At 35.0% G+C, this 17519-nt stretch overlaps 2 protein-coding genes and 1 non-coding gene across 8 annotated transcripts in view; 2 read left to right on the forward strand and 1 right to left on the reverse strand.

Annotated features, from left to right (window-relative positions):
* Positions 1–17519, reverse strand: part of LOC127868355 (vacuolar protein sorting-associated protein 29) — a 198177-nt gene that overhangs the window by 179855 nt on the left and 803 nt on the right. Inside the window, exons 2-4 of one of the 2 annotated variants that reach the window (XM_052410060.1) lie at positions 11534–11725; positions 10139–10374; positions 8112–8434 (exon numbers count right to left, since the gene is read on the reverse strand). The exons of the other annotated variant lie outside the window; for it this stretch is intronic. Coding sequence (XP_052266020.1) covers positions 8317–8434; positions 10139–10374; positions 11534–11725 — 546 coding nt within the window. The 3' untranslated portion in view covers positions 8112–8316. Of the gene's footprint in view, positions 1–8111; positions 8435–10138; positions 10375–11533; positions 11726–17519 lie in introns of those variants that run through there. 2 annotated transcript variants of the gene reach the window in all.
* The window catches only part of LOC127868350 (ketohexokinase-like), a 192927-nt gene that overhangs the window by 170131 nt on the left and 5277 nt on the right, over positions 1–17519 (forward strand). The window lies entirely within an intron of this gene.
* On the forward strand, positions 14245–14334 carry Trnaf-gaa (transfer RNA phenylalanine (anticodon GAA)). The gene is given in 2 exon segments: positions 14245–14281; positions 14299–14334. It is a non-coding gene; the product is annotated as a tRNA-Phe (tRNA).

Below are 17519 nucleotides of genomic sequence, written 5' to 3' on the forward strand. Positions count from 1 at the left end.
TTCATGGTTTGAAATTTTAGGCTAATAACTTTAAAAACAGCATTATTTTTTGTATGGCCCCTGGTAGGGTGGCATATAGCATTTGAAATGTCAGTCCGTCTGACTGAAATCTTTAATATTGACCATAACTTTTGCAATATTGAAGATAGCAACTTGATAGTTGGCATGAATGTGTATCTCATTGAGGTGCACATTTTGAGTGGTGAAAGGTCAACGTCATCCTTCAATTTAAAAAAACAAATCCAAGGGAAGTAACAAGCTTTAAAGGTAGATAATTTCTATTTATCATTTGGCAGGTACAGATTATTTTAATAAGGGAAGTATTATTTTTTAAAGGGATATAAAAAACAAAAATAAATCAATCAAGGCAGCGCAGCTGGTGGCATTGTGTTTCTGACAAGCACATATCTTCAAGATTGTTTTAATCCAAATATTAACTTTATAAACTATGCAACTATATAACATTCTGTTGTATGGAACCTGCTATTTGAGGAAAATCAACCCAAAACACTACTTTATCGATGAAGTTCAATGAAAGTGGTTATTTTATTTTGCTTACATGTATACTCAAATCGATAACAAAACACCTCATTTAAATGCACTCAACTATGGATGCTTATTGTCAAACTGACTGCCTTTCTCTTAAATGACAGGTTTGTGCATATGTTCGTGTAACTTATATTTTATAATGTCTGTTTATGGTTGCACTTTTTTTTTTCCAAAAGAAATAGGTCAAAATGGTTTTGGACCCTTGTCTTAAAATCTGACCTGGTAACTTGGTACTTGAACGCACATGCCCCAGATGAGAAATCTATGAAGATAAACATTTTGACATAAAATAACATGCAGTCTCTAGTAGTAATGTGGTAATGAGCTTAAGGTTGAAGACGCATCACCAGACATAGACTGACCACCATAGCTGAAAATGGAAACGCGCAAAAACAACTAATTTTTTTCATATTAAACTTGAAAATCATTGTAGTTCTGGGCCGAGAGTGCACTGGGAACCAGATGGAGTTGCTTTAAGCATTGATGAAAATTGTTTTTTTAGCTCACCTGATTGCTCAGGTGAGCTTTTGTGACCGGTCTTTGTCGTATGTCCGTCCGTCCGTTAACATTTGCCCGTAAACACTCTAGAGGCCAAATTTGTTGTCCCATCTTTATGAAACTTGGTCAGAAGCTTTGTCCCAATGAAATCTCGGCCGAGTTAGAAACTGCGTTGTGCCAGGTCAAAAACTAGGTCAAAAAAAAGAAAAACATTGTAAACACTGTAGAAGTCACATTTCATGCCCAATCTTCATGTAACTTTGTCAAAATGTTTGTCTAAATAATATATTTGGTGAGTTCAAAGGTGGTTCCGATCCGTTGAAAAACATAGCCGCCAGTGGGCGGGGCAGTTTTCCTTATTTGGCTATAGAGAAACCTTGTAAACACTCTTAGAAGTCACAATTTTTGCCCAATCATCATGAAAGTTGGTCAAAACATTGGTTCAATCTATGTCTCGGGCGAGTTCGTAAATGGTCGAGATCGGTGAAAAAACATGGCCGCCAGTGGGCGGGGCATTTTTCTCTATATGTATATAGTGGCAGTTTTCCCTATTTGGCTATAGAGAAACCTTGTAAACACTAGAAGTCAGAATTTTTGCCCAATCATCATGAAAGTTGGTCAAAACATTGGTTTTATTGATATCTCGGACGAGTTTGAAAATGGTCGGGATCGGTGAAAAAACATTGCCGCCAGTGGGCGGGGCATTTTTTTCTATAATGTACATGTATATAGTGAAAACATGTGAACACGGTAGAAATCACATTTTTGGCCCAATTTTCATGAAATTTGCTCAGAACATTTGTTTCCTTGATACGAGAGTCTAGTTAAAAAATGCTTCCGTTCAGTTAAATAACATGGCTGCTGGGAGGGGGGCATTTTTCTCATTATGCCTCCCCCCCTTTCGAAGAAGAGGGGGTATATTGTTTTGCTCATGTCCATCTGTCCGTCCACCAGATGGTTTCCGGATGATAACTCAAGAGCGCGTATGCCAAGGATCATGAAACTTCATAGTTACATTAATCATTACTCGCAGATGACCCTATTGATTTTCAGGTCACTAGGTCAAAGGTCAAGGTCATGATGACCTGAAATAGTAAAATGGTTTCCGGATGATTACTCAAGAACACTTATGCCTAGGATCATGAAACTTCATAGATTCATTAATCATGACTCGCAGATGACCCCTATTGATTTTCAGGTCACTAGGTCAAAGGTCAAGGTCACGGTGACCCAAAGCAGTTAAATGGTTTCCGGATGATAACTCAAGAACGCTTATGCCTAGGATCATGAAACTTCATAGATACATTGATCATGACTCACAGATAACCCCTATTGATTTTCAGGTCACTAGGCCAAAGGTCAAGGTCTTGATGACCAGAAATAGTAAAATGGTTTCCGGATGATAACTCAAGAATGCTTAGGCCTAGTATCATGAAACTTCATAGGGACATTGATCATAACTCTTAGATGACCCCTTTTGATTTTCAGGTCACTAGGTCAAAGGTCACGGTGACCTGAAATAGTAAAATGGTTTCTGGATGATAACTCAAGAACGCTTATGCCTAGGATCATGAAACTTCATAGGTACATTATCATGACTCGAAGATGACACCTATTGATTTTCAGGTCACTAGGTCAAAGGTCAAGGTCACGGTGACCTGAAATAGTAAAATGGTGTCTGGATGATAACTCAAGAAAGCTTATGCCTAGGATAATGAAACTTCATAGGTACAATGATCATGACTCGAACATGACCCCTATTGATTTTCAGGTCACTAGGTCAAAGGTCAAGGTCACGGTGACCTGAAATAGTAAAATGGTTTCTGGATGATAACTGAAGAACGCTTATGCCTAGGATCATGAAACTTCATAGGTACATTGATTATGACTCGAAAATGACCCCTTTTGATTTTCAGGTCACTAGGTCAAAGGTCAAGGTCACAGTGACCTGAAATAGTAAAATTGTTTCAGGATGATAACTCAAGAACGCTTATGCGATCATGAAACTTCATAGGTACAATGATCATGAATCGCAGATGACCCCTATTGATTTTCAGGTCACTTGGTCAAAGGTCAAGGTCACAGTGCAAAAAAACTTATTCACACAATGGCTGTCAAGGTCACGGTGACAACTTAGAAAAATGGTTTCCGGATGATAACTCAAGAATGCTTACGCCTAGGATCATGAAACTTTATAGGTACATTGATCATGACTCGCAGATGAAATACTGATGAAACTTGACCACGATGTTTGTCTGGACAATATCTAGGTCAAGTTTGACATTTGGTTAAGATTGAATGAACCGACTTGTCTCAGGTGAGCGAACTAGGGCCATCTTGTCTAAGTTCACAACTGCTTTGAGTTAGGGACTTCTGTGACTAAGAAAGCGTTCGGTTCGTCTTGGGCGCTAATCTAGCTTCGACTTAGATGGCCTTGGACTTTGAACCCTAGGATTGTGGGTTTGATCCGTGGCATGGTCACATACCTTGATATATTTGACATAAAATTCTTTCAAGAGGCTTTTCTCCCATTACCTCTGATTCAAATGGGACAACTGTCAGTTACTTGCATAAGTATGTGTGCTTAGGTTCTTGTAAAGCAGCAAAACCACGTAAAAAAATGTTTGCTGACAGAAAGTCCTGATATGACTTGAACACTATTGAAAAAGGAAAAAAGAAAACTATCCTACGTATTTCACACATTCCAAGTTTGCCCATGAACGTAGCTGACTAAGCACTGCAGGGGAATTTACCAAGTTTCCAAGGTAAAGATATTGAAACAATATTGAAAGCAACAGCATATGATTTTCAGACAAAACAATACCGTATAAGAATATAAAGTTTTGTATCGGGTTATTTAGAATAATACCGTATAAGAATATAAAGTTTTGTATCGGGTTATTTAGAATATTTATTGCACAATCTACAATTTTTGACACAAGATGACAAAAGCTATTAAAACTTGTAACAAACAAGCAAATTCGTTGAATTGATATCCTCTGCCAATATGCTTCTAGACACAAAAGTGTTATATTTGACACTCAAAAAAGCATTTTTTCGAGATACAAAGGGCCATAACTCCGATATTAACCGATGGTGTACAATGCCATTAGGCGTGCATCATCCTCTTATCCACATGTATACTCGTACCAAGTTTCAATTAAATCCGCCAAAGCACTTCCAAGATATGGCTCCGGACACAAAAAAAGCATTTTTTCAAGATACAAAGGGCCATAACTCCGTTATTAACAGATGGTGTACAATGCCATTTGGCGTGCATTATCCTCTTATCCATATATACTCATACCAAGTTTCAATGAAATCCGCCAAAGCACTTCCAAGATGGCTCCGGACACAAAAGTGCCAGACGGACGGACAACGTCAAAACAATATCCCTCAGCCTATGGCGAGGGATAATAAGCATATACTGGTAATACGTAATAACAAGTATATATTGACATCACTTGAAACCTGCCATATTAAGGTTTGGTTTCTACAAATGTACAATTCTTGTCTATATTATCGTATTCTAACAATTCTGTAAAAACTGCAAAATTAGGGATGGTCACAAATTGTAATATTTTTATTCAAATATTCTGTTTTCAAGATATTCCAACATGCGATCGTCTGGTATTCAATATAAACAAACGCGATCTAAAAAATAATTAGGTTACTATATTGTGAACAGAGATACAAATACTATGAAAACTTAAATATACACAAATATACAGAATTATGTATTCAAATACATCAACAATAAACTTGTACGTAAAGTTTAATGAGTTACTTTTTAATCAGGCTTGCTTCTTCAATGGAATTTCATCCATATGACTCTTGGGGTTTTCCATAGTGATATGGATGATGGATAAAAAAACAATATTACATGTTAAAAATGGCAGGCAGACTTGAATCAGGAAATCACTTTTAATACAACTTGATGTGCTTTTGAAAAGACCGCTTTTGACACTAATGAATGAACAGATATGGCAAAATCTCATCATTATTCAGATTTTTACTTGGATCAACGGATGGATCAATAGGTGGCATAGAAGAGACTAAATAGACAAATTCTATACTAAATAAGTCTTATTTAAAAAAAAAAGAACACATTTAGGAAAGGTATTCATTTTTAATAGTTCTATTTTTAAAATAACACATTAATAAACAGGTATGCAAATGGCAAACAAGTACATGTATTCAAATAATTTGTATTATTTGAATAATTGTTGCCATCCCTATGCATACAAATTTTTATCAGACATCTCAAAATTAAATATTATAAGTAAACAAATCATTTGCTATTCATTCTTATTTTCGGAGACAAAAGAGTACTGAAATGGTCCCATTTAAATTGAAACATTGATGCACACAACAATTTATAATTAAGGAAATTTTGGAATAAAACAACCTCTTTACTGCAAGAAATTCAAGTATGTATCAACATACAAATACATTCATTTGACACATCAATAATACACGATTGGTCATTTTCGGCTTAAATACTTCTTTAATGTTCAGCAGGTACTTAAAGGATACAAAATAAAATGTACCCCGGGTATGGAAAATATACTATTAAACAAGATGGGCCTAGTTCACTCATCTGAGAGGAGTCGGTTTATTCAATCTTTACTATGCCAACTTGACCTAGATATTGTCCAGACAAACATCGTGGTCAAGTTTCATCATTATTTCATCTGCGAATCATGATCAATGTACCTATGAAGTTTCATGATCCTAGGCGTAAGCATTCTTGAGTTATCATTCGGAAACCATTTTTTTAAGTTGAGTCACTCTGACCTTGACAGCCATTGTGTGAATACGTTTTTTTGCACTGTGACCTTGACTTTTGACCTAGTGACCTGAAAATCAATAGGGGTCATCTTCGAGTCATGATCAATGTACCTATGAAGTTTCATGATCCTAGGCATAAGCGTTCTTGAGTTATCATCTGGAAACCATTTTACTATTTCGGGTCACTGTGACCTTGACTTTGACCTAGTGACCTGAAAATCAATAGGGGTCATCTACAAGTCATGATCAATGTACCAATGAAGTTTCATGATCCTAGGCATAAGCGTTCTTGAGTTATCATCAGGAAACCATTTTACTATTTCAGGTCGTGACCTTGACCTTTGACCTAGTGACCTGAAAATCAATAGGGGTCATCTGCGAGTCATGATCAATGTACCTATGAAGTTTCTTTATCCTTGGCATAAGCGCTCTTGAGTTATCATCCGGAAACCATCTGGTGGATGGACGGACCGACATGAGCAAAACAATATACTCCCTCTTCTTTGAAAGGGGGAAGGGGGGGATGATGAGAAAACTGCCCCCCTCCCAGCAGCCATGTTATTCAACTGACCGGAACCATTTTTGAACTCAACTCTCGTATCAAGGAAACAAATGTTCTGAGCAAATTTCATGAAAATTGGGCCAAAAATGTGACTTCTACTGTGTTCACATGTTTTCACTATATACAAATAGAGAAAAATGCCCCGCCCACTGGCGGCCATGTTTTTTCACCGATCCCGACCATTTTCAAACTCGTCCCAGATATCAATAAAACCAATGTTTTGACCAACTTTCATGATGATTGGGCAAAAATTGTGACTTCTAGAGTGTTTACAAGGTTTCTCTATAGCCAAATAAGGAAAACTGCCCCGCGGCCATGTTTTTCAACGGTTCGGAACCACTTTTGAACTCAACCAAGATATCATCAAGACAAACATTTTGAAAAAGTTACATGAAGATTGGGTATGAAATGTGACTTCTACAGTGTTTACAAGGTTTTTCTTTTTTTTGACCTAGTTTTTGACCCGGCACAACCCAGTTTCAAACTCGGCCGACATTTCATTGGGACAAAGCTTCTGACCAAGTTTCATGAAGATGGGACAAGAAATGTGGCCTTAAGAGTGTTTACGAGCAAATGTTAACAGAAGGACAAAGACCGGTCACAAAAGCTGCTCAGGTGAGCTAAAAACATAACCTGGGAATTCTAACACTAAACTGGTCTTTGTCAGCTTGTTTTTTTCAATGTAATGTTCATATTGTCAATATTTTGTAGAAGTTAATGGCCTCTTTATTACAGAAATCTTAAAAAAAAATAGAATGTTGTGGCAGCTAGGTTTTTGTTCAAAGAAAATTGTGTTATGTATTCTGTTGCAGGTTTTACAACATTTGATTTTGTGCTGTAATATAACTTTGGTATAGTCTTAATTGGTCAGTTACTTTTTCTGATATTTTCTGTACCTGGGGTACATTTAAGTAGTACCTGAGCCGACAATCACCAATCCAGCATCAATATCAAGTGCACATACACAAAAGTTACAAACTCTTAACAAGTTTACAGTTGAGCTCTAAACGTTACCAAAATAACAAGAGGACCATGATGGCATTGAAGTGCTCATCTGAGTTCTCAGTTCAAATTGAAAAAGACTGGACCTAGTTACACAGTTTGTATACAACTTGACCCAGATTTAAACATGGCCTTAAAATTGTTAATGTAAACATTCTGACAGTTTTATCAAGATTTAGTCATAAATGTGGAATACAGAGTGGTAACATGTTTTTTCCCACATAAAACAGTCAACCTAGACTGGTTTTTCTATGATTTTACCTTATAACTTGTTTTCTGATGCATATGACCCAAATTAAAACTTTTTCATGATAAAAAATACAGCAGAAAAGAAAATAGAGGCTAAGACCTTCCACATTTGAGAATGACCTTGACCTTGGGCCAGCATGACTTACTCATCTTTCAGAACATTTTAATGGCCTAAACATTGTAGGCAAGTTTCATAAAAATATATCTTAGGGTAAAGGTGATATGGAGCAGACATGGAAATGATGGCTCAAACCTTGGAACTTGACATAAGACCATGACCATGCGAAAGCATGCCCAACTCTAGTTTCTGCGCATCATCTCAATGACCCCCACATATGAGGCAAGGAGTATTGAATAAAGGGAGAGGAAACCGACAGACTGACCTGATAGACTGAACAAGGACATTCCAAAAATGCCCCTTTCCACTTTGCAGCAAGGTATTAATAAAAGAAATACAAGCTCCAGGTAGAATGTTCTACATATAAATTATACATTTTTCAACATCAAAAATTACCAAAAAAATTGAAAAATTCACCAGTTTACCAATCCGCAGAATTTTTAGGGCTGTTGAAGCCCTAGTTCACAGCAAGAAACTTGTTACTTTAAAGTTCACTAAAATAGTTGCTCGAGTGCACAGTCAGTTGAACAGGTTCACTCCGGTACATTCAGTTCTTCTTGTATTCTATTCGTTCTACCTTCACCTCCTCATTGATGAGCTTGTACACATAGGCTACCACTGTCGACTGCTGGATGTCCAGGATCACAAAGGATGGAACAATTTCACTGTAAAAAAAAGATGTGTTTGTGAAACACAATGTCCCCCTATATGACGTTTGACCTTGAAGGATGACTGTGACCTTGTGAAGGATGACCTTGACCTTTCACCACTGAAAATGTGCAGCTCAATGAGATACACATGCATGCCAAAATCAAATTGCTATCTTCAATATTGCAAAAGTAATTTCATAAAATAAGTGATTTGGGCCACATATATTTGACCTCTGACCTTGAAGGATGACCTTGACCTTTCACCACTCAAAATGTGCAGCTCCATGAGATGCACATGCATGCCAAATATCAAGTTGCTATCTTCAATATTGCAAAAGTATTTATAAAATAAGCGATTTGGGCCACATATATTTGACCTCTGACCTTGAAGGATGACCTTGACCTTTTACCACTCAAAATGTGCAGCTCCATGAGATACACATGCATGCCAAATATCAAGTTGCTATCTTCAATATAGCAAAAGTATTCATAAAATTAGCGATTTTGGCCACATATATTTGACCTCTGATATAGCAAATATAGCAAAAGTTATTGCAAAATGTTAAAGCTGGCGCAAACAGACCAACAGACAGACCAACAGACAGGGCAAAAACAATATGTCCCCCACTACTATAGTGGGGGACATAAAAATAAGGAAAAATGTTTTTTTTTGTTTGAACTCATTCATTGACATATAGAGGTTATAATCTATTGTGAACATTTATATTCATAATGAGATACCAATAAATGCTGTATGCTTACAGTTGGTTTTCAATATATTGACAATGTATCATCCTACGATTGATGTATTTTCAATGGTTAAATATGGCAGCCATATTTTTCAATGGACCGAAACCACTTCCCAAATCAGCCGAGGTATCATAAGATCACATTATCTGACAAAGTTTCAATTATTTTACCATAAATGTGACTTCTGGAGTGTTAACAAGGTTTTACTATAGCCATACAGGAATAGGGAAAAATGCCATTCCCCTGGCAGTCCTGTTTTTCAACAGACAGGAACCAATTTAGAACTCATTTGAAAATAATTTTTATCAGAAAAACAAATGTTCTGACCAAGTTTCATAACGATCGGACAATTAACGTGTCTTCTAGAGCCGGATAATGAAAACTGCCCCACCCCCTGGTGCCCATGTTTTTCAACCAACCAGAACAATTTTCAAACTCGTCTAAGATATTATTGGGACAAATATTCTGACAAAGTTTCATGAAGATCAGACAATAAATGTGTCTTCTAGAGTGTTAACAAGATTTTACTATAGCCATGTAAGGAAAACTGCCCCACCCCTGGTGTCCATGTTTTTCAACCGACCAGAACCATTTTCAAACTCATCCAAGAAACAAGTGGGACAAATCTTCTGACAAAGTTTCATGAAGATTGGACAATAAATGTGGCCTCAAGAGTGTTAACAAGGTTTTACTATAGCCACATCAGGAACACTTCCCTCCACCTGGATGTCATGTGTTTCAAACAAACGGAACAATTTTTAAACTTCTACAAGATATAATTGAGACAAATATTTTGATCAAGTTGAATAAATATCCTACAATAAATATGGCCTCTTGAGAGCTAAGAAGGCAAATGTTGATGACGCACGCAGGACAAAAGCTGATCGCAAAAGCTCATCATTGAGCACATTGTACTCAGGTGAGCTTAAAAATGGACACAAAAGGCAAATTAAGCAGCAAGACCACTACCTGTCAAGGGCATTATAAGCACCTGTCGCTGAGCCGGGATTGATGTAAAATTTGCTCTCATGCTCAAAAGCCTCAAACTTGTGAGTGTGGCCAGATATGAGGATGTCTACGTCAAGCTGGCGCTGAACCATGGCGAGGCTCTCTGTGTCACCCCATGGAACAACCTGGTGACCGTGGCATATGCCGATACGAAACTGTCCCACTGTCACTACTTTCTGCTCTGGATAATTCATGTTCTGCAAGTTAATAATTATTGCCAAACATGAACAATAATCAAGTAAATCATACCTCTTGATTTATTAGACAAGTAATTAAATTCAATTGATCATGGTTGTGATGTTAACAACTAAAGATACAAAAAATAACAAATTAAGGCAAAATATTGAATGGACAAAATTGTCACAAAACCAGGTTTTCATTGTGAAAAAAAAAATCTGATAAAGGGAGAAAACTCAAACTGAACTTTTGAAATGAACAAACAAAATTAAACCCCTTTGTAAGTTTGTTTTAAAAAAAAATCTATTTTTAGTCGTGGCGACCTTGACATTGGAGATATTGACGTGATTCTTTCGTGCTACACACCGTCCCATGATGGTGAACAAATGTGCCAAATGATTTTAAAATCTCACAATGAATGACATAGTTATGGCCAGGACAAGCTCATTTATGGCCATTTTTGACCTTTGAACTCAAAGTGTGACCTTGACCTTGGAGATATCGACGTAATTATTTAGCGCGACACACCGTCCAATGATGGTGAACAAATGTGCCAAATGATTTTAAAATCTGACAATGAACGACATAGTTATGGCCCGGACAAGCTTGTTCTGCCCGCCTGCCAGCCAGCCAGCCAGCCCGCCCGCATTCGCCAATCTAATAACCAGTTTTTTCCTTCGGAAAACCTGGTTAAAAATCATGATGATAAAAGTATTTCACTTATGCCATTTTTAAAGTTAAAATAATAAGGATTTGACTAGGAAAACTTTAAAGATCCTTGCACAAAAAATCGCAATAAACAAGAGAAGTGTAATTTTCAGAAGTAATTTTCAGAAGGTTGTCAAAATTGCTTAATGTGTATCCCAATATTGTGGAAATGTGTATGTACCAATAATTGTTCAACCTATTAGTGGTTTATATAGTATAATTTGCATGTATTCCAATACATGTATTTGCTTTCAGGCACATTTAAATTTTGTGTGTGTAAATAATAAATTCTAACGCTTGGTTGTATCCCTTCAAAAAAGTTATTAAAGGTTAACTTTCAACTGCTCAAGTGATAATAATTACATGATGATAATCTATAAAACAACAAATAACCATTATATGGGTTTGTTATTTATTGCACATAGATGAGCAAAATGGGTCATCATGGCCATCTTTTTTCAATAATTTTACCTCTTCAAAGTCCCCACGGACAACATGCACATCGCTGGCTAGAGTTTTAAGGTAGTCAAATGATTCTTTGGTACACAGGTTTCCTGTGCACAGAATATGTTGAATTTTCCCAGGGACAAGTAACTTCTTAAATTTGTTGGGAACACCAGGACATCTGTGTGGAATGTGTAGATCCCCAAGTACTAAAACTAACTGGAAAAGAAATAACCAACCAATAGTATTGTATTCATTTCAGTTAATAACAAAAAACAACAACACAGAAATGTGTTGCAGAATCTGATGAGCCAATGTTTGGGCCAGACGAATCTACTATAAATATATTCTAAAGTGGACAAAAAGATAATGAGCCCTAGCTCTGCTAAAACTGGCAACATGAAAAGTCCCTTTCATTACTATTCAGGAAAATCAGATGTTTAAGTTTAAACAAAATCCACATAGTACATAAAGAGGAGTTCAGTAGCCGTACAGACAATTTTGGCAACCATTCAAACATACTAGTGAAAAACATACAAATGGTCATAACTTGGTATAAACTGGTCACAGTCATAATTGCTCTCCCCATGGTCATCTCCACATATAAGTTATTCAGCTGTGAAAGTTTAAGCAAAAGCTGACATGAATTTTAGAAAAGAAGAAACACAATTTTGGTGCTTTTATATATAACTTTATATTTTATAGTGTTAAATTGACAAAGGGCTTAATTTATGATTGGTATTTCAAACTGCATTTGTAAAATACAGGTAGTGCACAGATAAAATTAAAGACATTTTTATTTGTTTATTGATAATTGAAAAAACATCAACAATGGTACTTTCAGGAAGACTTGAAGTGAGATAACAAAGCATAATAAAGAATATAGTTATTACACAAAACGGTCTTATATCATAAATTTACCATAGACTTAATGACATGAACAAAACAGTTCATGGGTACAGAATATATTTATACTGGAATGAGCTCGAATTTGGAAAAACTAAAGGACCAAAAGTCCTGGTACTCTCCCATGAGGCCCAAAGAGTATTTAATGATCTGATTTATTGTTCTGATATTTGTATTAAACATTTTACTTCTGACAAAACTGTTTCCCTTATGACACATATTTCATGTGGGCAGTATGTCTATTGAATACAATGTTCTGCCCAAGTTTGAAAATTAGGAAAAGAAAAAGGTTGGTCAACCGTATTGAATTCTTAAAATAAAGTCTGTTAGCATATGATCATATCATACTTGAAAAATTGCATCAACATATGGCAGCTAGGCATTTATCAAAAATGATTAAACTCTCTTAAAATATTTTTGATTATGCAAACATAAAATTTTTCAGCAAGATGCATGATGAGTAAAAATGTGATTTCTTGAGTGTTCACATATGATTTTTTTTTACTGTCATCTGTTGCACCCATTTATGAGAATAAAACTCTTAAATGAAACTTCTTTATGACATGTATGTATATATATATGGTTTTTTTTTCAAATTTGAGTCCGGTTAAGGTACCCATTCCCAATGGAAGAAAGTAATTTTTTTTCCCAAATAGGACCTAACAAATCCCAATTGAAGAATTCAAAAAAAAAAATTCTTGAATAAGTATAAACATTTAGTTATATAGAATCCAGCTCTATAATTTGAGTTATTTTTCATTAATGTTTTAAAGTGTAAGAGGTGACTTGGATCAACCGAAAAGCAAAGCGATATAGATCAAAAGCAAATAACGTAGCAAGATCTTAATGTCATGTCTATTTCCTTTTACATTAGACAATATTAATGAGTAAGTTTTACTTACATCTTTACAAAAGAACAAACTTCTATACATGATGAAAATTGAACTTTTCATACATAACATATATATTTACTAGTGATCATAATTGAATAATATCTAACATTTTATTTTATATATTGCCTGCATTACCGCTCCTAAATATAATAGTTGCCATTAAAGTACTGAAGAACAAAACAGGGAAGCAAAGCGATTTTATCGAATATTTTAAAGATTTAAATAGTTTCTGTTATCGATCTGATCATCAAATTATATTTCTTTCTTAATTGTGATTAATAGAAACAAGGTTCATCTGCATTGTTTTAAGAAGAAAAATACAACTCAGCATGAATTAGGTCTTGATTGTCACTTTAATGTGGGAAATGTTGAGAACTTAAACTAAATTGTGATTAAATTGAATGCCTTTTAATTCCCTTTCATTGGCGTCGCTTTGGAGAGCGGCGACTAGTATGTAATGCATTTTTTTTCGCTTATGGGAGGAGAAGTTATTTTACGGATCAATGTATATATTTTTGTTTTAAGAATATCTTGCATAGTGGTATTTTTTTGTCTAAATTAGTGTAAATAAGTACTGCATTTGTGCCTATTACATTTATTACAACATATATTGCAAATAATGCAAAGCTAATTGTTTTAATTAATTACTGATCCACAACTGATCACAAGGGAAAAATCACAGGGACTGGGCAAATACGCGAAACTTTCTGGTTTTGTATAAAAACAAAACATAATCAAAATATATTTATTTTGTGTTTTTTCTAATTTGCTTATTTAGTGGAGAATCAATGTAGTACGATATTTGACGACCTATAGCGCAAGCAACTTTATTGGAAGGCTTAGTGGTACTCAAACGTACAATGTATTAGTTTATTAATAGACAAATAAAAATGATCGCTATACACAACTTCACCAAATAGCAGAACATAAATGATGTCAGCCGGAATAGCTTAGTTGGGAGAGCGTTAGACTGAAGTTGTTTACACAACAATCATCTAAAGGCCCCCGGTTCAATCCCGGGTTCCGGCACGAACGGAACAGTTCGGCGGCTGACTTTTATTTTCAGTCAGGTTAATAAATATAATAAAGCTTTATTTTATGTAGACATTTTAAAATCCATTTTACTACAATTGGATATTTTTATTAAAATTAATGGATGCCGCGTGGTGACAACGTTAATTAAAATTTCTTACATCATTTAAATATCTTATAAAAAATTGACGTGTTTTTATATTAACAAATAAATGCAAACAACACATCTATTATCCATGTATTTTTATGGTTGTCTATCATAGGCCCTAAGTACTATCCCTACCACATATAGAGCGCGAAGCGCGACACGTATTATTGATTTAACAATGAGTTGCAATAAAGGAAGCAGCCGCTTATTATGGAGGAGCTGTGTCCCAGCAACCCGTTTCCCTAGAGTCAAGCACTCCTCAGAGGTTTTTTTTAAGAACCGCATATAGAGCGGGAAGCGGGACACGTATTACTATCCAGGTTGTATGGGCCCTTTAGCATTATCCGACCATTATGTCCATAGTTATCTTCCTTAGAATTTGAGAAATTTTGAAATCGTTGTTCGAAGTCCAAAATTTTCATCCGATTGTTCCCAAACTTGCACAGGTTTTATTTTTTCAATGAGGACCCAACCCAAACTCTATATGAGCAATATCGGACCATAAGTCCAGAATTATGTCTCTTTGAATTTAAAAATAAAAGTGAAAAACTGCTTGGTTAGGTGATTATGTCAACATTTTTCATCAGATTCTTTCCAAACTTACAGTGTCTTTATATCAATGAGCATGTTTACCTCATTTAAAATGAGAAACATCGGGACAATAAGTCCAGAATTTTTTTCTATTAAATTTGACAAAATAAACAATTTCCGCTTGTTTAAAAGATTTCACAACTTTCGTCTAAATCTTTCCAAACTTGTTAAGTGTTTTTATATCAGTATTACTCGAACCCTATTGAAAATGATGAATATCATTTTCATTCAATCTTTTTTCAAACTTTTACAGTGTTTTCATATTACCGGTAATGAGTACTCAACCCCTATCGTAAATGAGCAACGTAAGAATAAGTTCAGAATCATCTCCCCTTGAAGTTGAGAAAAATATGAAATTGCGCTTACAAGATGAAGCAGATTTTTTTTTTAAACCTACACAGTTCTGTTCCATTAATGAAAACTGCACACGGATGCCAGTAAAAAAAAGGAAACCAATGTAAATAAAATGAACTATGAAATATTTGGGAGTTACAACACAAAATCATAGATAATGGTTATTTGGGGTTAAAACACAACATCAAAAATAATGGTTATTTGGGGGTTATAACACAAAATTATAGATAATGGTTATACCAGTATCTTTTTCCATTTTGTTTAAAATAATCGGCCAATATATTAATATTTACAGTAGAAAAAAAATCGTTCCACGTAACATCATTGAGTGCCTTTAACACTGAAATTCCCGACGCCCTTTGATGCTTTGCATCAATACTTATCTTGTTATTTTTTAATTTGGGTTAAATTTCATTTACACTTATATGTATCATGAATATTGCTAGAACAAATGTGAGGTTGAGCGATCTAAAACCGGTTTAATCCCCCAGTGCTTTGCATTGACCGTCCAAGTAGGTGACCCCAGTTTTGTTCTACTACATGTATGTGTGTATGTTGTTTTGTATTGTGCTGTTTCGTACTGTTTTGGCAATTGGTCTGTTGCCTTAAATAAAGGACCACAAAATTGTTTATAATAAGAATGCAATACTACTCCAGCAGCTGGAGTTTCACTTCTTTATATTAAAGTTTGTCATTAAATGCTTTATATTGATAAATGTAAACATTGGATCTTAAAAGCTCCAATAAAAAATCAAGAATAAAATTAAAGAAAGGAAAAAAAGTAGCCGGTACCAGGGCTCGAACCAGTGACCCCCGGAGTCCTGGAGTTAGTCTGAGGTAAAAATGCATTAGCCCTCTCGGCTATTCCGCCAGGTATACACAGTGAAAGTATTTTATACCTTATATTAGCAATCTTCGTAGTTTCGTAAATTTAAACGACAACAACAGAACTCTCCAAATTATTCCATCGTTTCGCGTTGCAACGCTTTATAATTTTTAGGTTTTCAAATCGTCAAAAGATACATATAATGGCTATATTGGACTATGGTAAATGTTCAGTAATATTGTTTCCTCACAAATATCATAACTAAAACAAAATTTGCGAATCTGAAACAACTTTTTTCAATTTTGTCAATTTACCAAACCGTGAAAAGATCCCTTTAAGACTTTAGGCAAAGGCATTGTTGAAAGGTGTGCTAAATAAAGCTAATTCAGCTATAAAAATTACATGCTGTCACTAGATATTCTTGCAGAAACACATATTTTTTTATCTGTAGATTATTATTTTTAAAACTGCTATTGATAACTGATGTGATACATATCAAAACTTTGTCTATTTCACTTCTTTTCAAGCCTATTATGCGAATTTGAAAAATACTGTTTATTGAATGAACCAGGTGAACACTATGATTACGCTGTTATCTGCAAATTCTTAAGTACCGTAATGGCAGTGGGTCACGTGATATCCAATTATATGGCAGCCTTCAATCTATAGATTATGGCATTGTCTATCGTAAGGTTGACTTATCCTATGTATGATACTACCAGTCCTTCCTAAAATAAAAATTTGTTGCCGGCCAGGAGGTCCTATAATCATGCAGCCTTTGCCGGCCCAAAAAATGAAAATGATCATTAAAGACAAAAATAATATTTGTTTACAATATTTTAATATTATTATAGAAAGAAACTATTTAATAGCAATATTCATACATATCACTGACAAATAATTAAACTTAATTCTTCTTAACCAAATAATGTACGCCTGAGAGCTTCACTTTATTTATTAAATTGTGAGCAAGTTAAAAATTCAATTAAATACTTTTTTTTGTGTTCATTTTTTCATTTAATGTTACGTAACTGTTCTGTAACTCCTGTGGTGATGTTGACAGTTCGCGATAATTTCACAATGAGTCAATGACTTTTGTTTTGTGCCCTGCTTATTGCCATCCAATAAAAACGGGAGCTAAAACGCACATGTCTTGATTCCCTTTGCGGAAAGTACTCATATAGTAATGACGAAGAGTGTATTCCGCTTGGACAACACGGCAAAAATCTGATACTTTCGATATAAAAAAATGCAACCAATAAA

This window comes from Dreissena polymorpha, chromosome 2 (assembly GCF_020536995.1).
Source record: "Dreissena polymorpha isolate Duluth1 chromosome 2, UMN_Dpol_1.0, whole genome shotgun sequence".
Taxonomy (NCBI): domain Eukaryota; kingdom Metazoa; phylum Mollusca; class Bivalvia; order Myida; family Dreissenidae; genus Dreissena; species Dreissena polymorpha.